Genomic DNA, 22553 nt, shown 5'->3' on the forward strand with positions numbered 1-22553 from the left:
GAGGAGCGTGTGTGTGGCGCTTGCATGCTTTTCCCCAAGGAGGGAGAAGGGCAGCCTGTCACTGACGGGCTGCCTTTCTCCCGCTTCAGGGAAAAGCCCCCCAAGAGCCACACACATGCTCTATGCAGCTCTTTAAAGGGGGCACGGCTCTTGGGGGCTTTTCTGGGAGGTAGGGGAAGGGACAGAGCTTTGCGCCCTGTCCCTTCTCCCGCAAAAGCCAGGAATAGCCCTGCGAAGCCTCCGCAGGGCATGGGGATGAAGGCTCCCCCATGCCCTGCGGAGGCTTCACGCGGCTAAGCCAGAAACTAGAACAGCTGTGCAGCACTCCCTCTAGCTATTCTGGCTTTGGGATAGCTGCGCAGCCTGCATTCGCTCCATAAGACGCACACATATTTCCCCTTACTTTTTAGGAGGGAAAAAGTGCGTCTTATAGAGCGAAAAATACGGTACTCCATTAGAATGTGGAGAGTGGAAGGTGCTTCATCAGATGAAAAAGTAGGAGGAGCTGGTTACAAAACATTTAAATTCTTCACAACTTTTTAAGTTTTACTGTGTGTATTACTGTCACTAGGTGCCCTACAAAAATTGACGTATGAGCCTGTGGTCAATTTATAAGAGACCATCAAGAAACTGATACAATCAAGAACAACAATGGGATCAACAGAAAGTTAACACTGGTAACAATGCTGAAACCTCTTTTTCAAATCGCCACATTACAGCTGGTTCAGAAGGGTCCCTTCATAATTCTGCATTGATTGAATGAAGTTAGCAACTTAAGTGATTTATCTGATACTCTCCTAAAACCTAAAGTACTCCATGTGAATAAGCTGTAACCTGACATTCAAAGGGGAAATCTAAATATGTCTGTGTGCACAAAAGATATGGAAGAATGGCTATGCCTGACTTGTATGCAGAAAGCACAAAAGATGAGCTACATGCAGTGGCTGTGGCACCAGTCCAGGCAGCTCAGCTAGCCAAAATTTTATTGCGCCATGCCACTGCTGCTTCTAACAAGCCAGGCAGAACCACCCCTGGCTACCCCACTGAATCCTTCTGCTCAGCCACAGGAAAGCATACCAAGTTGATTGCATGAGAAATAAATCACATGTCAGCTCTCCATTTGATAGTCAGCACTTTCACTTTGTTGCTGGTCCTATCTATAAGTAAAATGCATTTAGCCAAGCAAACTACTCCATGCCAAGGCTAGGTGAAGTTAGACTAGCAAAGGGAAGGCAATATCGCCACCATTTTCTAATGGTGTACTTTCCTGAGAAATACTGTTTGATGTGTTTAGCCTCAAACCAGCTTCAGCCCAAAAGGAGAAGTTATGCCACGTTTGCTTTGTAGTTAAGGTGAGGTGTGTATATTGGAGACAACCAATGGGGCAGTTGCAGGAGTGGCAAAGCAAATAAGTAACACAACTTGAAATGCAGTGAGGAAATGACCTTGCTGTGTTTTAAGCTGCTAGTGTGTAAGTAGCCCAAGTATCCTGCAGCCAAGCATAGTGAATGTTTGATGATGAAGCCTGCCTCATCTCAAATCCAGAACTAGCTACATCTAATTTTAATGCATCCATCATGGTAAAACCAGCTGTCTGTACTACAGAGGCTGGATCCAATGGGGTGATGCAGATGCTGGACAAAATAAGCCCATACCTGTAGAGTAGGAAGGTCAGGCCACTTCCCTCTGTGCTGATTGCACCTCAGCAAAAACTCCAATATAAATCTGCTGACATGGCACCTGCAAGAAAAAAGTGTCGGTATAAAAATCAATGACTTGCTCTTTAAATACAGATGCTTTGCAGCCCAATAAGGAAGTATTATAGTTATGTATTGAACCGGTCTGTTTTCCAAAAGAAAAGAGGTTGCTAGGGACCCACTTTGGTTTTAGATTTAAAAGGTAAAGGGACCCCTGACCATGAGGTCCAGTCGTGACCGACTCTGGGGTTGTGGCGCTCATCTTGCTTTATTGGCCGAGGGAGCCGACGTTTGTCCTCAGACAGCTTCCGGGTCATGTGGCCAGCATGACTAAGCCGCTTCTGGCGAACCAGAACAGCGCACAGAAACGCCCACCTAGCAGTTCGAAAGCACGTCAAAGTGCAAGTAGATAAATAGGTATTGCTCTGGCAGGAAGGTAAACCGTTTTAGATTTGGATTGCAGCTAAATAGCTACTCACAGCCTGGGTAACAGGACTTCCACACTGGATGTCTTAATCCCCTTATCTGGAAGAGATTTTATTGCAGCAATATTGATTTTTGCTAGCTTTCAATCAAAACACAATGCACAAAGGAAAAGCAACTGTAAATATAACTCTGTTATTCAATAATTATTATCATTTTTTACTAACTTCTAATGCAGGAACAGAGCAAGCCAATTGTGGATGGTGAATGAACATTTCTGGCATTTGCAGCAGAGAGATAAAAAGAATAAAATAAATAGTGCATGAGAAATGAAAATCAAGAAGAAAAGTAATATTTCAATAGACTGAGAAGGAATACACAGAGATGAGAGGTGTCTAAGATCATGGAGACACATAAACATAAATAAAGGAAACTTAATTTTGTAAAGGAGAGAGAGACTGTGCAAACAAAGGAGAAAGACGGTCCAAATGAGAGGAAAGAAGTAGTAACCTGAAGAACTCAAGATAGGCATTAATGGCTGGACCAAAGAAATTGGGAAACCAAGTAAAATCCCAGTAATCATAAATAAACTAAATACATTTTTAGGGATTCAGCATAGTTGTAAATATTGTTAAGGTAGTATTGTTTCATTTTTACTATTATTATGCAGTGCAGTCAGTATACATAGCACTTTAAAGAGTAACAACAAGAAAGGATCCTGGCTCAGGGACTTACAACGTAAAATTAAACAGTAGGAGCAACAGGAAAAATAGTGACGTCAAGAAAGAACAGAAGCGATAAAAGTGAATGAGTGAAGAGATTACTAAAGCAAGGCATGACCTACAGGATCAACTCCACAAGATCCAGGAATAAGAATGGGGGGGGAGGGTAGTGTAAGATGCTGTGGATTTACATGCAGGGCAGTTACTGTAAAATGAGGACAGAAAGCAAACTAAAAATGATCATAAGTTAGATTTTACATAAGAATGAACAACCTCAGGCAGCTTTCAAAGGAATTTAAGAGAAATAGAAAGATGGGATCCAAACATTATTTTTTAAAACAGAAGAAATGATAGATGCTTAAGGACCAATCCAAAAGATTAAAACGATGGTTTAAGAGAAATAAACAGGAGGAGATATATTTATTTTATGTATTTATAGGCTGCCTTTTAGAATTGCCTCTTGAGGCATCCCAACATGTTAAAAACAATCTATGATGTTGAAAGAAACCAAGGCAGGAGAGGGTGAAGAGGATGGGTTGTGAATTCAGGAGAACTGAGAACACAAAGTAGGTTGAAAATAAGTAGAAGAAACAAAAGAAGAAATAAAGTGGTGACAAAACACAACAGTAATGAACAATGAATCCTTGAAGTTTCATCAACAAACTATATACTAGTGTGTGGTTGGGTGCTGGTGGCTCACTCCAGGAGAGAGCAAGAGGGCCAGGACTGCTGCCAGACACGCTGGTGCAAAACAAAAATATTGGGGGTCCACCAACCTTTATGGCAGGTGCCAGGAAGGTTCAGGATCTAAACATCTGTATTAATTGGAGCATACAATGAAGATTACAAAAACTGCGGGAGAACAGCAGTTTAGCAAGAAATAAAGACAAAGGGTGGATACCTGTTCCCTCATTGGTTTCTCTGTGTGCCCTGGTTTCTATCTGTCCTTCACAAGCTGTTCTTTCCCAGGGTCAAAGGATAAAGGGAGAGCCCCAAGGGACAGCATGTTCTCAGGCCCTCGATGATCTCTGCAAGTCTTGTACCTGGTTCTCTCAAGTCTCCTGACCCTGTAAAATGAGAACAGAATATGATAGGGCAGTTAATTGGGGAAAAGCCTCAACCCTTTCTGCTTGAAGCTGCATAATTTCTTGCCTCTTGGGCTTCAGTGGCTAGCACTACAGTGGTACACCACAAGACGAATGCCTCGCAAGACGAAAAACTCGCTAGACGAAAGAGTTTTCCGTTTTTTGAGTCGTTCTGCAAGACGAATTTCCCTATGGGCTTGCTTCGCAAGACGAAACGTCTTGCGAGTTCTTGCGAGTTTTTTTCCTTTTTCTTAAAGCCGCTAAGCCGTTAATAGCCGTGCTTCGCAAGACGAAGAGACTCGCGGAACGGATTAATTTCGTCTTGCGAGGCACCACTGTATGTTATAAGAGGAGGAGGCAGGCCAGTCACACCCAACAAAACTGGCTTCCTGAAGTAGCATGGCAAGATGTAAGAATTTCCGCCCTGACCGGCAGAGTAATTTGCCACTTTTGGAGTAATTAAGAACATTTGTATCAAGAAGATACAGAGAATGGTGAAGAGAAGAATAAGCAAAATAATCAATATGAGAATTAAAAGGTCCAAGAATAAGAAGGGAAGGAATTAGCTATGAGCTAAAGAACAAGAGTAATGCAGAGAATAGAATATGGAAAGATATGAGTACCACAAACTTTGAGATGCACAAAGAAATGAGAGGCGGGGGGAGTGGGGAGAGAATATGAAACTGGTAAGAAGGGGGGGGGGGAGTAACTACAAGCACGACCATGCTTTGTAACATGAAATGAGTGGGGAAAGGGCAAGCAGATTAACTAAAGAGTGGTAGAAGTAACTCAAATGAAGAGTTACCTGTCTCAGTAAGAGCAAACAATGACAGAAACTGGGATTAAAACTGTGTAAAATAATTGTTTCATTTACTGCTGAATGGCAGTTAAAGCCAAAATATGTCAGTGAGTATCATTGGACAGAAATAGTATTAGAAAATGAGATTGAGCAGGGACTAAGATTAGGTAAAATATCACCAGCAATAAAAAGTAAGAAGAACACCCCTCATAAAAAAACTGCAAAAAATAAGTATCAGTAGATATGGCAAAGGGTAAAACCAGTGAAAGGATCACAAGACATTTGGTACGGTAGGGGAAGAGGGTGGAGGAAATCAAGTGTTCCAAAAACGGGGGAATTACTTGGGACTTTCCTTGCCTCTCCTCAAACGGGGTAGTAATGAGGACTTAATTGTGATGTAGCTTACTTGCTCCATTGACTTCAGTGGGTTGTACATGATTAGCTAAAATGGCCAGACTGTTAAGTTCACAAGATAAGGTTTAATGCAAGTAAGAAACATAGCATCCATTAACATTAAACTATGTAAAATAACAGATCTCCTTTTCTTACTATATAAATAGGTAAAGAAGAAAATGAATAGGCATTTCCTTCTAGGAAACTTGAAGAGCAACTTTCTTTACAGTGCTTGGATTCTGAAGATGGTACCAGCACAAGAGTGTGTCTTCCTCTGGAAGCTGGTTTCACATGGTGGCTTAGATTTTCCCATCTTTGTATCTAGCACCATTTGAAATCAGTGTTCTAGGAGCAAGAATTACAGCACTGGATCCAGAGAAGAACAGGAAGCAAGAGCACAGTGGTCACCAGATTTAATTTGGTAACATTCACATGTCTTTCTCTGTGTCTCAGTAAGAGATCATGTTTAAAGATGTAGCTTACGTTACCTAGAGTACAAGAAGATGCATTGTAGTACAGAATGGATGCCATTCTACTGCTTGCATGCAGCAGTGAAAGCTGCAAATGGAGAGCCCACTGCACTTAGTGAGACATGCAAAGCAATTGGGCTTGGGGGAAGCAGTCTATGGTGGAACCTCCTATGAAGGGGGTTGGGATCCAGAGACACCTGGTCAACCCTTTCCCACCCCATCAAAAGCAGTACATCTATGCAGAGCTTTCCACAGGTGTACTGGGGACTCTTGCACACTCTGAAGAACCCTCAGCCAACTTCTGGCTAGCTGTCAGATTGCAGCATTACAGTTATACTCCATAAAATATGGCTAACTTTTGCCATTTCTCTGTTCAATCTACATTGGTCCGTGCTATTCAGGACCACTGCCACTTTTCTAATCTAGAAAGGATTCTGTTAATTTACATTATTTTATTTGCATTAATTTCACCACCTTTCATTTTCCTGCCATAGTTATTTGAATTCCATCAGCTTTCACACTAAAAACACTGTTGCATGCAACTTCAATGGTTATTCCATAAAAATATAAAAGTGAGGAAATTTTGAATATAACATCCTTCTTTTTGCTTCAGATTAGTGCATGCTTAAGTACCAATAGTAATGTGGGAAAATTATATTTTACTTTTGGCTATTTGAATGTTGATGGTGATAAGTCATATAATTAGGAACATAACATTTATTGAGCAGTAGTACTATAACTATCTTTTTTAGGCCAGCTTCTTCCAAACTCTTTCAAAGTAAATACCTAGTATTGCATTGACTAATAAGATGCATTGACTAATACGACCATTGTTCAAAGTTTGATAGGCTATGATCTGAACAACTTGCAAGTACTCTTAACAGCCAATATGGAACTGGAAAAAACATCTCTTACACAGGCTGACCGATTTCTCTTGGTGTTCAGAGTCTTAGTTTTTGTCTAGCACCATTTGAAATCGGTTATGATGTAGGGGGAAAAGCAACTGCAATGCATATGCAGAGTGTGGTTTAAAGATGCTCTCAGCTGAAAAAGCTCTATGAAGAGATGCCTTTGAAACAATGATATGACTATTGGTTTTGTGTCTCTTGTGTGGGCAGATATTGCAGTAACTATCTGTAAGTTCCATTGCAATAGATATCTGTGGGCTTCACTGTCTAAATCCTCTAGCTGGAGTGGTTGGAGATGATAGCACTGTTATTCTGGCTGTAGACTTCAAAGTGTTCTGCTAATCCAGCCCTATTACTAGAACTGTAAAAAATGTTAATACGCAAACATTGGGGCTAGATTATTCCTTGAGGCTTATTATTATTTCCACCTTGTTTTGACTACCTCGTTTCATGCACCCCCTCCCTTCAATATCATTTCCATTATTATATGCATAATAGATATATATTTAATGCTGGAAAAGCCAGTTTCACTCACAGATTGGATAGACTTTGAAGAAAATGGCTTGAGGCAGGTAATACCATATTGGCCCGCATATATGCCGCACGCTCCCTAGCTGGTTGGCCTGACACGTTCCCCCCCCCCCCAGCTGGGAGGCGGGCACACCACTCCTCCCCCCCCCCAAGCAGCTAGGGAGTGTGTGCCACCAACCACCTGGAAGGTGAGCACGCCGCTCCCCCCACTGCCAAACATCTAGGGAGTGTGCGCTGTCAGCTACCTGGGAGGTGGGCGTGCCACTCCCCCCACCCCCACCGCCAAGCAACTAGGCAGCGTATGGTAAAAAGTTGCGAATCTAAGCGACACTTTTAACTGCTCAGGGTCTGAAATTGGAAAAACGTGTGGCTTATATTCAGGCCAATACGGTACATGATGGTGGACTAGATATGTCACTGACCATTCCTCTGCATCAAATGAGAGAAGCACTGTAGTCAGTTTGTACCAGAAACAACTATGCAGCAACTGCAAGAGAATTCTTTTTTAAAAAAACCATGACAAACAAATACTTGGGGGGGGGGGAGACAACATGGGAATACAAAAGCTTTGAATGAATGTTGTCGAAATTCTTAGCAGTAAAAAATAGTATGGAAATGTACTGTGTAAAACCAAAATAGCACCAGTATTTTGAATCATGCACTACTGCTGACAGGCAGCAGACACAAAGTTAAGGCTGCTCACTCAGCCAAATCATTTTTTATATTCCATTTGGTAATATTTCTAAGGAATAGAATTGAAAATAAAACAACTATAATGCCCTAAAGAGGCCCATCAAACCTCCACTTTGTGGAATGTCAGTTAACATTTTTATTTACCCAGGCTTTTCCTGTTTAACTTTACTGCTGTATTTTTAACTCTTCTTTTTGTTACACTTTCGTTGAGTTGTTGGTTTTTACTGAAAATTGCCCTATGTTATAATAGAAAACATTTACAAACATAAAGTATTTGTTTGCTTACTTTAATCTGCTGCAGACAGAGGCTTAATGTCACCTCAATGTTCCCATTGCTCAAAGTTCCCACAGCACTCCCCCCCCCCAGCTACGTCATAGAAAAAAATAAGCTTGTGTTGTCCTGTCCAGAGCTGGACTTGTGGTTGGTTTGTCTCTAAACAAATCATGAGCAATAAGCTAAGAACAAACCCTGGTAATTGTTTGGAGCTAAACAAACACAATGCAGACCCTGGCTCATCTGCTGTACGACAGGAGCATGGGGACTTTGGAGTAGCATATACCAGCACTCTGCAGCTTTACATTAAACCATACTCTTTTTAACTATGGTTTAAAATGTAATGTGCAGATTGAGCCAGAGAGACCTTTGTACAAGAAAGACATTTGGTCCGATGTAATATGGTAATTTTTGAGGTGTTTTAAAATAGAAAAAAAACTTAAGAGGTTTCTTCCTCTCTCTTTTCACAACAATGAAGCAGTATATAAATTTTGTTAAGCAAATAAAAAAATTAGTTTGTAAATTCTGCTATGTGCAGAAAAGGCAAGATGAAATCAGCAGAAATGTTTAAACCTGTGATATAAACTAACACTATATGGCACTGCTGTTTTACTTTTGTAAAAATGTGGGCTTGTTTACAAATCATTCAGTTTTGCAACACCATCCATTCCCCAAACTCCATTTTATTATTCTTTATATTTTTTTCTGGAATGTAAAATCACATTGAGAATGATGGTGCCTATTAAAGCAAATGAATTCTATTGCAAAATAATACAAAACTGAATTTGTTGTTTCATTCCAATCTGTGTGCACATTTCCTTAGTTTCTACTACAAAAATACACTTCCTTTTTTTCTTTTTTGCAATAGCTGCTGGGGGGAGGGATACAATTTTAATCTGAAAAACAAATTAGTGCTATCGGAACTGAATCCAAGGCCCACTTTCCCAAAAATGCTATTTGTGTTTTCAGAAGCTTTCACATTCAAGTGTTAACAATTTATTGAACTTTGCACACACCTGTGGTTCTGCAGCCTTCTTTGGTATCATCCTCAGTTCATTATTAAACAGAAACCTGATAACAGCACCTCTCCAGTCAGAACTGTTAACCTGAAATGTAGTCCTTGGGGAAATGAATTCTAGAATTTTGTTGGAATCTGCAATATTTTCACTAAAATTTGTTTTTAACTAGCCATGACAGCAGGCAAACAGCTTTTCCAGCTTTTTTTCTATTTATGCGGCATGATGTACTTTAAAAAATGGTTCTCAGTCTCAGCAGGTATCTCTTGAGTTGCAATGGCAGGTGTTCTACTAGGTGGAAGTTGGGAACCAGACAAAAAAAGGGGGGTTGGTCTTACCAGTGATGAGTTCCTTTTCTACAGTGGTAAGGGTTGTCTGGGTTTCTCTTCCCACTTCAGAAAACAGGACTTACGCAAATCAGGTATCTGCCATGCCCTGACTGGGAGAGAGCACCCTCCCTCAGTGCTGGGACATGGTCACGGGTCTACAGAGTATAGGTCCCTTGCTGTGTAGCTTACTTAGAAAAGTGTCCAACAGAAAAAACACGGAAAGTAGAGAACAACATAACAGCCTCCAGAACAGAAGAAACAGACAAACCTACCCAAGTCCATTTTCAATCCATTCTTACCTGCCAGGTAAGCTACCCTCCTACCACTGACTATGCCCTGTCTGGGGGGAAAAGAGCAGCATTTCCTTGACTCCTGATAGTCTAGGGTCCAAGCTGTTCTTCCTACTCTACCTAACAAAAGCCAGTCAGGCAAATTTGAAGGTGTGGTTAGTGGATTATTTCCATGATTTCAGAATGGTGTTAAACTGCTATTGTCTATTTCTGATCTATGGATCTCAACACTCTTGGGGTGTCTAAGAAAATCTAAGAAGCTCATGATCACAAGAACCCGCATTTCATAGAAGAAAAATAAGATGCTTAGAATCCGCCCCCCCTTTTTTAAAAAAAAGGCTAAACACATACAGTCTTGGGAAAAAGAAAGCGCCCCCTCTTTGGATTCTGTGGTTTTACATAATGGTATAATAACAATCAACTCCTTAGCAGGTTCTTAAAATTAGGTAAATACAACCTCAGATGAACAACTTGACATATTACACCATGTCATGATTTATTTAACAGAAATAAAGCTGTTCCCATGACTGTACACTCCCCTTGCAACAGAGAAACCCCCCAGTAAATTTCCCCCCTAAAAAAGGAGCTTACTCCCTTCATATAAACAACAAAAACATGTATATTAGTAACTTCCTTTTATTTTTAAATTTAATTGGATGCTGGGGGCATGGGGAGTTGCTTTGACAGGTGTTACACTGGGATCCCAGCTATCATTTGAAGAGCAAGATATGGTCTTGAAGCCAAAAAATATATGGATGGTGAACTGCTGTTCCTTGCTGCTGAATGGCTCTTTTGGTTGGTATCTGCATGGCTTCACCTGACTTGTTTTTAGGCCTGAAATCCAAGCCTTCTTTGCCCAATTCAAGGCTGCTATTGATATTATTATTATTATTACTATTACTACTACTACTACTACCACCACCACCAGATGTACTACCCACCATTCATCAGAAGGTCTGAGCAGGTTACAACAAATTAAAAACAGCTGAAACAGATTATAATCACAAGAATAGGAAGGGCCTGAAAACACACAATGTCAGTCGTTAAAGGCCAGGAATCTAGTGAGGAAGCCAGACCCACCAGGGGTGTGAAATTCCACAACTTGGAGGCTGCCATAAAGAATGCCCTCTCCCAGGCCACCACCCCTGAACTTTTGAGAGTGATCTGTGTTCTCTCAAATCTCATATTCAGAGCATTCTGGCTATATTTTTTTTAAGGAGGAGCCTAGATTAGTACAGTACAGCCAACAGCTGTTGACACAATTCAACTTGATTTAAATTTGCACAGCAATTCTGCTTCACACTATTTAACACAAAATGGTAAATGGAAGCAACAGCTGCAAGGAGGTGGGATGAAAACATACCAAAATGCATGAGATATTGCATATTACTCCACTTGGCATACTAAGATGTGCAGAGGAAACTTTGGATTTTCTTCTTGGGGTTGTTGTTTCTTAGGTGTTTTAATAGAACTCTTGCTATTAGAAGGTAAGAGTTGGAATACTGATAGCTGCTGAAAAGCAGAAACTAAGAAGCCCAGGACTATTTTCTTGCAGTGATTTAGCAGAGGCATTTTCTACCCTCTCTTCAAGCAAAGACAGTTCATACTGAAAGGTCTTAATGTGAGAAAAAGAGAAAAATCTGTGCTGCAAATGCTTCCTTCAGTAGATTTTGTGGATGAGTCTTGAGTGTGTTTCACAACAACCCTGCCGTGTAGGTGGCAAGTATTGTTATTCCTGACTTGCAAAAGGGGGTCAGAGAGACCAGTTCTACTCAAAGGGAGACCCACTCAAATTAATTTAGAAGGTGACCCACAATAATCTTATTGTTTAAAATTCCTACTGCAGGAATATATGCTTTCAGCTGTTTCGTATTTTAGTTGCAAGGCACATTGAGTCCCACCAGGGAAAAAGGCGGAAAATAAATAACTAAATAAATAAATCTACAACTACTACTACTAATAATAATGGCAGCCATGTAATGCAATCTAGCATTATTGTCCTTACAATGTAGGGAGTTCCGTGATGCAATCCAGTGTTTCACAACCAGCATGGGGCGGGGAGAGGGTGACAGAAAATAGCTTGCAACAGACCTGTAGACGGCAGAATGCAGGAACCCTTCAGTCCAGCCACTCGAAGCTCTCATCCCAAGGAAAGGCGAGAAAAACCTGACGACGCCCCGCCGCTCCTCCTGGCGGCAGCTGAGGGACGCAGAGACGGGAAACGTCAGCGCGGTCCGCCACAGAGATAATAAAGAGCAGAGTGGACTTCACTGCCTTGAGAAGGTATTTCCGGGTTCACGCGGAGCCGTGATTTTTTAACTTCAGAATCCAAGATTCTACTGTGACAGTGGCAGGGCAATAAAATAGACCCAACAGATAGAAGAGGAGAGGAACAGGACAGAGATTTAATTTTCTTCCATTTGCATTCCAGATGGAGTTTACTGCACTTAATAGAAAAACAATAGTGTTATTTAAAAAACATAAAAATAAACAGATTTTCCACATCAGCATTGGTTTACTAATGAGCTCAGATATGAACATAAGGTAGACATCAAAATAATCACAGTTCAACTCCTAACCCGACCCAACCCTCCTTACTGCACCCCCGCAAACAAAGCAATTTTGTGTTTTCTGCTGCTTTTACTATTGTTCTTTCCTCCAAATTTCTTCCTCCAATAACTTTTGAAAGAGTGATCAAGGCTTGGATTAGCAGAGAGCCCCTCCCCACCCCACCCAGAATAAAAGAATACCTAAAACCTGAAAGCGAGAAACATGCACACATAGTTTTTCCTCTATGTTTTCAGCAATTCACCAATGGGGTAGGGGATGGAGGCCACAGTGGTTCTACTTACTAGAGTTGTCGATCTGCTAAAACCATGTTTAAAGATGTGAGATGCATTTTCATGATGAGAATCTAATACACACTGACCGGGCTTTCAAAATGCTTTTGATAAAGTTCCTTATTGAAGACGAGAGTACACCAAAAAACAGAAATAAAATTAAAAGGGTATTCATGCATAGAGATCTGTCTGTTCACTGGAAAGGCTCCAAAGCCCAACTGGACCTACAAAGGCAGGCCACCTGTTGCCCATATCCCCCAAACATCACTGACAGATGTAAATCGTTAGAATTAGCCAACATATTCAAATTCAAATCGTAGCAATAGACCCTGCTTCACTATTATACATGCCATATGCATGTTGCTGTTTCACTTTGGAAGCCTTTTTAGCTGAAGAGTAGGTAAAAATGCTTACTACTAATACTAATAATTAAATTTGCAGTCAAATATTGATATAGCTGGAAAGGCACAACTTTCGTATAAATAGATGAAAGTGGGATAGATCAATTTGTAGAACATGAGACTTAATCTCAGGGTCTGGGTTGGAGCTTCACAATGGGCAAAAGATTCCTGCATCGCAGGGGGTTGGACTAGATGACCCTTGAGGACCCAACTTTCCAATTCTAAGATTCTATGATTCATCTAAGCTTGATCTCTATGGGTTAGAGATTAAAATGATGTGTTATGGATAGTAGCTTTCACTGCATGTAGCTGACCACTAGATAGCAGCAAATAATTATCCAGAAGCCTTTATTTTGGCTTCTGGGGAGTCTTTTTGAATGCAATCTTTCTTTCGTTTATTTTTCCAACTCTACTGGGTGTTCAGTAGACAGGGTTTTATCCTTCATTGCCTTCCGATTCCAATAATTACCCTTCCTTCTGATAAGTAGCTTCCCTGATCTAATAATTCTTCCTTCCCACATATCTACAAGTTTATTTTCCTTATAGCTTCAAATCCTTGTCCACCAACATGTTTGTACATGTGCTATTACTCTCCAAAATTTAAATTGACTACACATGGTAATCTCTGGGTATAATGGGTCCCTGCCATGTGTAGGGTTGTGTAAAGAAAGTTTTGATTTTAGCCTTGTGACAGTGTTTCGGTGGACAGTTTTTTATATGACTGCACCTTAGAGAGACCAAATTGCAAACATGCGCTGGATTATGGAGAAAGCTAGAGAGTTCCAGAAAGACATCTACTTCTGCTTCATTGACTATGCAAAAGCCTTTGACTGTGTCAACCACAGCAAACTATGGCAAGTTCTTAAAGAAATGGGAGTGCCTGATCACCTCATCTGTCTCCTGAGAAATCTCTATGTGGGACAAGAAGCTACAGTTAGAACTGGATATGGAACAACTGATTGGTTCAAAACTGGGAAAGGAGTACAACAAGGCTGTATATTGTCTCCCTGCTTATTTAACTTATATGCAGAATTCATCATGCGAAAGGCTGGGCTCGATGAATCCCTAGCCGGAATTAAGATTGCCGGAGGAAATATCAACAACCTCAGATATGCAGATGACACAACCTTGATGGCAGAAATTGAGGAGGAATTAAAGAACCTTTTAATGAGGGTGAAAAAGGAGAGCGCAAAATATGGTCTGAAGCTCAACATCAAAAAAACGAAGATCATGGCCACTGGTCCCATCACCTCCTGTCAAATAGAAGGGGAAGAAATGGAGGCAGTGAGAGATTTTACTTTCTTGGGCTCCATGATCACTGCAGATGGTGACAGCAGCCACGAAATTAAAAGACGCCTGCTTCTTGGAAGAAAAGCAATGACAAATCTAGACAGCATCTTAAAAAGTAGAGACATCACCTTGCCAACAAAGGTCCGTATAGTAAAAGCTATGGTTTTCCCAGTAGTAATGTATGGAAGTGAAAGCTGGACCATAAAGAAGGCTGATCGCCGAAGAATTGATGCTTTTGAATTATGGTGCTGGAGGAGACTCTTGAGAGTCCCATGGACTGCAAGAAGATCAAACCTCTCCATTCTTAAGGAAATCAGCCCTGAGCGCTCACTGGAAGGACAGATCGTGAAGCTGAGGCTCCAGTACTTTGGCCACCTCATGAGAAGAGAAGACTCCCTGGAAAAGACCCTGATGTTGGGAAAGATGGAGGGCACAAGGAGAAGGGGACGACAGAGGACGAGATGGTTGGATAGTGTTCTCGAGGCTACCAGCATGAATTTGACCAAACTGCGGGAGGCAGTAGAAGACAGAAGTGCCTGGCGTGCTCTGGTCCATGGGGTCACGAAGAGTCGGACACGACTAAACGACTAAACAACAACAACACCTTATAGAATCATAGAATTGTAGAATAAGTTGCAGCTTATTTGCAGGGACAGGGGGGTGGGCCTTTTGCTCCTCTGCAAATCAGCTATAAAATTAAACGAAAAATCTAGTAACTAGCAAAGACTACAGACCAAAGGACAGTACTGTAATATGAAAATGTGATTTTTAAAATATATATTATTTATTAATTTTATTAGTCACTTGTCACCCAAATGTCTCCAAGTGACTTAAAGTAAAGAGCTCAATTAGGTTATGGTGAAAGAAAGCAAAAATGAAAACATTTAAAAGGAACAGGAGCAAATCAACATATGCCCTTGAGGTTTTTAGCAATTTATACTTTCTCAACGAGAAGCATATTATATGTCAGACAGTTATTCCTAATGGTTTAAATAACAGTATTTCTGCAAGAAGATTAGTTTTATAGAGTCTGTTTCTACTTAGGATTTTTAAAAATACAGGTATTCATGTTATTTAAAAATCATATGGCACAAATGTGGCATTGTTCCTTTAAGGGAGCAGGCGAAGGCTGCCCCAGTTAATATACAGATGAGATCTGGGGGAAGTGTATCATATCTTTGGGCCAGTGGGGTTATAATAGCATTCCAGACATTTTGTGTGTAAATGTTTTGAAATTTTAATGTCATATAATATGCCTCAGCATAATTCAGCAGAGAATTATGTACTAGGGAGTAATTTCCTTTAAAGGAAAATGGGTTAAGTTGGAAGAATTAATGCAGGCAACTATCCTGGAAGAGTAGTGCACTTTGTTCTAGGTGGAATCCGATGAAATTTTTTTCTAAAGGAATTAGAATTAACTTTCATCTGTAGGAGATTGAAAATTACATCGTTGAAGCTGAGGATTTCCTGGTGATCTGTGGTATGTATTGTTGGTTTTTTGTATATGGCTGAAAACTTACGTTAGTATATTAGGATTTCATTTGTGGTGCAGACTACTCTTGCAAGATTCTCACACAGTATCATTTTAGTCAAGGACTAGTAACTGCCTAAAAAGGTACAGGGACACACACTATCTACACACCATTTATAAAGCAGAGATTTAACATATCACAGTGATACATATGCATGATATTTCCTACAATATAAAATCTTTGATTCACAAAAGTACAAAATTATCTTCATCAATTTATACAATTCAGATTTAAAGCAGTGGTCAGTATAAACCAAGTGCATCTCAAACATGAAGTCTTACCCCAGAATGGCATTTGTGAACTTCTAAAATCCAAAGAGATTTTGAAAAAAGCAGCCGAGTGTTGCTCTGGAAAACCATCTTGAATAGTAATGACATTCTGTTTACAACAGAAGGACTACTACTGTATTTTGATATATTGGATTGTAAGAGGTTTTTAATTAATTCAAGGTAACCCCTTTTCATGACAACGGAGACTGACAGTGAAGCAGTCTCAAAGTGGATACAGCCCTGGTTTGGGTTTCTTCTGCTCTACAGAATTTAATGATGTGTTCAACATCTTTATGCTATACATTTCTCTAACAGCAGAAGACAGTGACAGTGCAGTTGAGCATATACACCGTGTAATGACATGATTGCATGGGGTAAGTTGCAATGACTAGACATTAAGGAGAAGAAAGAATAAAAGTCAGAACAGATGCGGCATTTTCAGAGATAACCTGGATTTCTTTTAACATTTAGTTCCATCCTTAGAGGCTGTTGGGGATTGCAGCAGTTTGTTCATATAGAATTCCACAAGGTGCTGCCACAGCAGCATTTGTCATTACACAAGTCACTTTTCCAAAGAGGTATGAAGATTCAGGAGAGCTTAAGCATCTTTGGTATTCTAGTATACTTGGTGTATCGTCTTAGCAGTTGTTTTAGAATAGCTAGAGTAAATGAAAAAAGAAAATAAGATTTTAAGCTTCGTATTGCTCCTACAATTAACTGCAAGTCCTATACTTTAGCTTGAGGAAAGTAACAACAAAGCAGTACACTTTTAAGGGCGAGTAAAATAATTTTGCCACATTAGTACTATTTTTGCCAAAAGTTCTACTTTGGGGTTTTTTCCAGAGCAACTGAGTTAGTAACTTAGAGCATGATTCAACCTACAAGCCCTGCTAGAACAAGGATAGTTCAGTTGGTTAGAGCATCGTGCTGATAACGCCATGGTTGTAGGATCAAGGGGCTGAACTAGATTATCTTCAGGGTCCTTTACAACCTTACAGTTCTATGATAATGACACTGGGCAAGCTCCTGACTCTTAGGTATCCTATTTCTCAGGGATGTTATGTTACTGTTAATTTATATGCCGCCTTTCAGCCAAAAGACATACCCAGGGTAACTGTTGCAAGGCTAACACTCTCTCAGATTCCTGGAGTAACTTCAAAGCTTCTAACTCTGAGAACTCGAGTAAAGACACAGAATACAGTTGTACCTCTGTTTATGTATCCCTCCGGATACGTAAACTTTGGGTTGTGAACACGGCAAACCCGGAAGTGTATATTTCCAGGTTTCGCTGCACGAGCATGCACACAAGCACTGAATCGCGCTGCATGCATGTACAGAAGGGCGCCTCTGGTTACGGACTTTTCGGGATATGGCCAGGCCTCCAGAATGGATCCTGTCTGTAACCAGAGGTACCACTGTATAACTTTGTACTGTGAAAGATTCTATAGAAATAGCAGAATAGATATTCCAGTATCTAATTGTGGGATGTAATCCATTGGTACAGTTAAGTGCAACATTCCTTATTTCCCTAGAGTGGGCACAGGCAGGGGGACATCCAGTAAGTGTAACTTCCTGTTCCACTGATCTGGAGCATCCTCCCCCTGCATGTGACCTGGAAGATGGACATGGCGCTGGCTGAGTCACGCAGCCATTTCCTCAGTCCTTTCTTGCTCTCTTGCTTGCTGATCTTTTGCTGCCATGCTGCTCTCCGGCAGCTATTTTGTTATCTTAATGTAATTTTGCACTTATCATGAACTGAAATGTGAGTAAACTTTTTGTTACTTTACTCAGAAAGACTCTTGTGTCTTTATTCTTGTAAGAGGGATTAAAGGGGACACCAGGAAATAATCTTAACTAAGGGATTCAAGCAAATCTGCAAACTAGCTTCCAGCTATATTGAGGGGAAATTGCTCTGCTACATCACTCACTAGTGTGAGTGAAGAAGGATAATACTTATTCAATATATCCTTTCCCACTATCCTTAACATTCCCACATTAATTGCCATATTTTTCACTCTGTAAGACGCACCAGACCATTAGATGCACCTAGTTTTTGGAGGAGGAAAACAAGGAAAAAATATTCTGAATCCCAGAAGCCAGAACAGCAAGAGGGATTGCTGCGCAGTGAAAGCAGCGATCCCTCTTGCTGTTCTGGCTTCTGGGATAGCTGTGCAGCCTGCATTTGCTCCATAAGACACACACACATTTCCCCTTACTTTTCAGGAGGGAAAAAGTGAGTCTTATAGAGCAAAAAATACGGTACCTCATAGGGCTGTTGAGGGGATAAAATGGAGAGAGGGGAAACCATGTACTGCACCATGAACTACTTGAATGAAAGGTGGAATATAAATGAAATAAATAAATGAATAAAGCTAACCAACAACATAAACTGTGATAGTTCTACTGGCAGGTGCATGTAATTAAACCATGGTTATAGTGGTTTGGGATGGAACAATTTAGAGCAGACATGGGGAGAGGTGCTTAACTCTTATCAGTTCTGCTGCTTTCCTACCTCAAATCCCTGCCTCTACCCCATAGAGAGTTCAGATTCCAGTTTTTATTTAGGGCAGAGAAGTAGTAGGAAGGGTTCAGCGTCTCCTTTTTTTCTTTATATTGCCCCATTCCAAAATATTTTATTTTAAAACAGCTGTTAGATTTAATTACATGCTTCACATGCAAATACTTAGTTCAGCCCAGAGTCTTCCATTTAAGTATTAGTATTGTAGGAATTTAATTTTAAATGTATTTATTTAATTTTATTTATGTATGATAATGATTTTCACATTCATAACTATACATACATTTTAAGGTCAAATAAACACTGAAATAGAGGCTTGCAGAACTCTCAAAATAATGCTTACTATATTATAAATGTAACCCAACTAGGTGGGCTGGAGGGAGGCTATAAGGCTTGTCTGATAAAAATTTTATCATGCAATTAGATCTCCTGCATGTGTTTATGCTGAATAACTAGAATAAAGCCTTGTTTTAACAAACAATAGGTTAAATGTTAAAGATTAACAACATTTGTTTCAGCATTATAATTTTTTTTGTTGTTTCTTGAATCTGTAGCTTTCTCTGGCATTTAATATTGTGGGAGCTAAAATATCAAGGGCCCACAAGCTTAATACAGTGGTACCTTGGGTTACAAACACCTCGAGTTACGAACACTTCGTGTTACAAATTCCACTAACCCGGAAGCAGTACCTCGGGTTAATAACTTTGCCCCAGGATGACAACAGAAATCATGTGCTGGCAGCGTGGTGGCAGCAGGAGGCCCCATTAGCTAAAGTGGTACTTCAGGTTAAGAATGGTTTCAGGTTAAGAACGGACCTCCGGAATGAATTAAGTTCATAACCACTGTAGAGTGGTACCTCAGGTTACATATGCTTCAGGTTACAGACTCAACTAACCCAGAAATAGTGCTTCAGGTTAAGAACTTTGCTTCAGGATAAGAACAGAGATCGTGCTCCGGCGGCGCGGCAGCAGCAGGAGGCCCCATTAGCTAAAGTGGTGCTTCAGGTTAAGAACAGTTTCAGGTTAAGAACGGACCTCTGGAACGAATTTAGTACTTAACCCGAGGTACCACTGTATAGGAAAAGTAAAAAGACCCTGGAAAAGTAAGCATGTATGCTCCTCAGATTTCATCAGTTAAATCACCTAAAGGATTATTCAGTCATCAACTAACTGAAGTGATTGAATCACCAAGCTCTTACATGCACAGGAGTGGGCTGCCTTACTTTTTTTCATTAGCAGTGCCTTATGCTACTTTGGAGGACCTGCACCACATTTAGGTGTGGGCTTTCTGGGAGCTATAAGGCTTTATCCCCAAAAGAAAGTGCTTAAAAGCCACTGGATGCATACACACTTTCTCAGATAAGAGAAGTGGTCCCCCAGGCGCCCTTTTCTGTGTACATAATGTGTGTGGTGGTCCTTAGAGGGGCAAAGAAGAAAGGAGAGTAAGAGGTTGGTAAAGTCTTACCTTTATCCGGAACACAAGGCCGCGTAAACCGATTGGGCTGGCAGCCATAAGAAAATAAGCAAACATGCTTTAAAAAAAAAAAAAGGGAAAAGTCACCTTAAGAACCCATTCACTGGTTTACTTTGAGATAGTAAAGAACAGAATGCACATGGTGATTTCACCACATTTATTTTCAAATATACGGAACCATTTGAAATAGCTGCTTTGCCATGATTTCCAGAGATACTACTTCATAGACAATATTGTGTGAATTCCCCATAATTTTGTAACCATATGGTAAAAACCATAAAACTTCCTTGTATCGTTTCTTCTGGATGGAAAAAATACAGCAAAGGAATTAAAAACAAGAATGAATATTCTGTACAACAATAAAGCTCCTGAACTAACGTTGAATAATATTGTAGTTTGCTTCAATAAATGATTGGAAAACCATCCATGAGGCAATACAACTGAGACTATTATTCAGATTTTGGAAAGAGGCAATGTTGATTCTAATAATTGAATCAGGGAAACATTGCCCACACCCTGAGTTTTACAAACGAGTTCTGCTTCTTAAAGAAGAATTTATTATAATACAGTTTCATGTGTTAACTCAGATTAGGCAGAATTTATTCAAAATAGGAAAATATCAGCCAATATATAGTGACATAATGTCATCAATCCAGCAAATACAATCTAGTCAATAGTGTACATCTATTTCATTTTTTAGAAAAGGCAATCAATCCCAGGGTGGTCCTTAATAAGAGTTTTACTAAATTTCTGTTCTGAAGGCCAGTTCAAAGGGATGCTCATGAAATATCCATCAGGCCAAGTGAGTGTTTCACATATGCCTTCCAAATTGCCTTTTCTTGTCACAGTGGATTAGAAAAGAGTGCCCTATTCATTGCCTCACTTCTATAGTGGAGTCTGGAACTTGAGACCCCAGGGCCAAGCGTGACCCTTGAGGCCTTATCTGCCAGGTCACAGCCCTACATTCTAGTGCCATTGCCTGCTTGAAATGATACCTCTGTCTTTGCTGGATGGTGAGATATACTTGTAAGAAATCACTGTTTTTTTGCATGGCTGGATTGTGGAACATTTGAACAGGTCTCTGAAAGCAGTTTTGGGGGGGAGCACAGCAGATAAACTGAAGATTAAGACAGGATTGAGATTCTGTGAGTGTCTATTGTTTTGAAAAGAGGTATTCAACTGGATCTGGAGATATTTAAATTCATTCTGAAAGTCCAAGTTTGTAACTTGGGGGTCCTCCTAGACTTAGTGTTATTTATGGAAGCGCAGGGAACAGAAGTGCCTAAGAGTATGTTTCATCAATTTTGACTGATGTGCCAGCAACATTTGAACTCAACCCATTGGACCTATTTGCTTCTGAGCCCAAATAAAGTGTGGGTTTTGACTTTTACAACACTAAATGTTTTGTGGTCGAGTCACTTATTGGACTGCCTATGCCAGGCATGGGAAACCTCCAGCATGTGGACCAATCTTGGTCTATCAGGTCTGATTTGGTTTGTGAGGCCATTTCCCCCAAACCACACCCACTTGTTAATCAACTGTTTGTTGCAGAGGTAGGATTCAGTCCTACTGGGCACTATTTTGCAAGTTCTTTCCCTGTGGGGAAAAAAATAGTAATGCATACTCATCCCCTCCCCACCAGCCTGCAGGTCAACTTTGACAGGTAATTGGAAGCAGCCACCGTCAAAGTTAGCCCACGGAGTGGGAGGAAATGAAGATCTTTCCCACTGAGCCACAAGCTTTCTCCACCTTGAACATCTATTGACAGTTACAGAAGCCCTATTTGAATGCTCACCAGCGGAGTCAGGTAGGTTGGTGGGCAGAACACAGAGAATTTATGACAGAGGGCCCAAGGATACAAAACTCTCTACCATGGGAGATGCAGGCTTTGAAAACATTTCTGATGCAGACCATTTTTTAAGTAAGAGGTTATGTTTTTATTGCGTTATTCTAATGGCCATGGTTTGAATTTTATGCTGAATTGACAGATTAAATTAAACCAATTTTATGGCAGAACTTTATTGGAATGATGGAACCTTCACCTCAAGTTCATTTCTACTACACCCCATATTGCTGCCTTTGCAACCATTTGCTCTTTCCCTCATCAGCAAAAAAATGCCAGTGCCTGTTTGCATTTGTTCCTCTAGACAAAGTAATCAGTAGTTGAAATGTGAAAGTTAAAAATGCTTAACATCTGTTGAATAGTGCTCAGCTTTCCTATTGTAAAAGTGTGTAGACTCTGCAACACTCTGGTCCTTGCTTAAGAAATTTGAAAATACATTTTCAGGTATTTCTTATTCAGTTTCAATAAATTACATACCAGCTATAAGCAGTACGAAGACAAAACCTAGAAGAGAGGGGAAATGATTCTGATAAGTGAGCTTCTCACAAAACTTTAATACTAATTAAAAGAAATGCTCATTCGCACTGGCAGTCACATCAGAAATAAATTTTAGCTGAAGCACTGCCAATTACTATTAATTTCACACTACAGCTGGTGGACGTATTTCAGGGCCAGAGTAGATGTGATGCTAAATGTGTCACGTTATTGGGTCTTGTTCTTAAAAAGGAGGCATGGGGGTATTTTTTTGTCCACTTGT

General features: G+C 40.3%; 1 protein-coding gene and 1 long non-coding RNA gene across 6 annotated transcripts in view; one reads left to right on the plus strand and one right to left on the minus strand.

The window, feature by feature from the left end:
• The window catches only part of LOC310679409, a 30319-nt gene extending 26840 nt beyond the window's left edge, over nt 1–3479 (plus strand). For 2 of the 5 annotated variants that reach the window (XR_014512220.1, XR_014512223.1), the window contains 2 exons: nt 572–868; nt 915–3479. This is a non-coding gene — a long non-coding RNA (uncharacterized lncRNA). Of the gene's footprint in view, nt 1–571 lie in introns of all 5 variants that reach the window. The other 3 variants (XR_014512221.1, XR_014512224.1, XR_014512222.1) reach the window with 2 other exon arrangements.
• The window catches only part of LOC310679349 (zona pellucida sperm-binding protein 3 receptor-like), a 44528-nt gene that overhangs the window by 6168 nt on the left and 15807 nt on the right, over nt 1–22553 (minus strand). Inside the window, exons 7-14 of the mRNA XM_083444540.1 lie at nt 22274–22300; nt 19945–20011; nt 14766–16621; nt 11722–13598; nt 9012–9101; nt 4264–7515; nt 3744–4017; nt 1656–1740 (exon numbers count right to left, since the gene is read on the minus strand). Of these exons, the coding sequence (XP_083300666.1) occupies nt 19947–20011; nt 22274–22300 (92 nt within the window). The 3' untranslated portion in view covers nt 1656–1740; nt 3744–4017; nt 4264–7515; ... (2 more) ...; nt 14766–16621; nt 19945–19946. The remainder of the gene's footprint in view (nt 1–1655; nt 1741–3743; nt 4018–4263; nt 7516–9011; nt 9102–11721; nt 13599–14765; nt 16622–19944; nt 20012–22273; nt 22301–22553) is intronic.

Source organism: Podarcis tiliguerta (genome assembly GCF_965153285.1).
Source record: "Podarcis tiliguerta genome assembly, chromosome: 6".
In the NCBI taxonomy this organism is placed as follows: domain Eukaryota; kingdom Metazoa; phylum Chordata; class Lepidosauria; order Squamata; family Lacertidae; genus Podarcis; species Podarcis tiliguerta.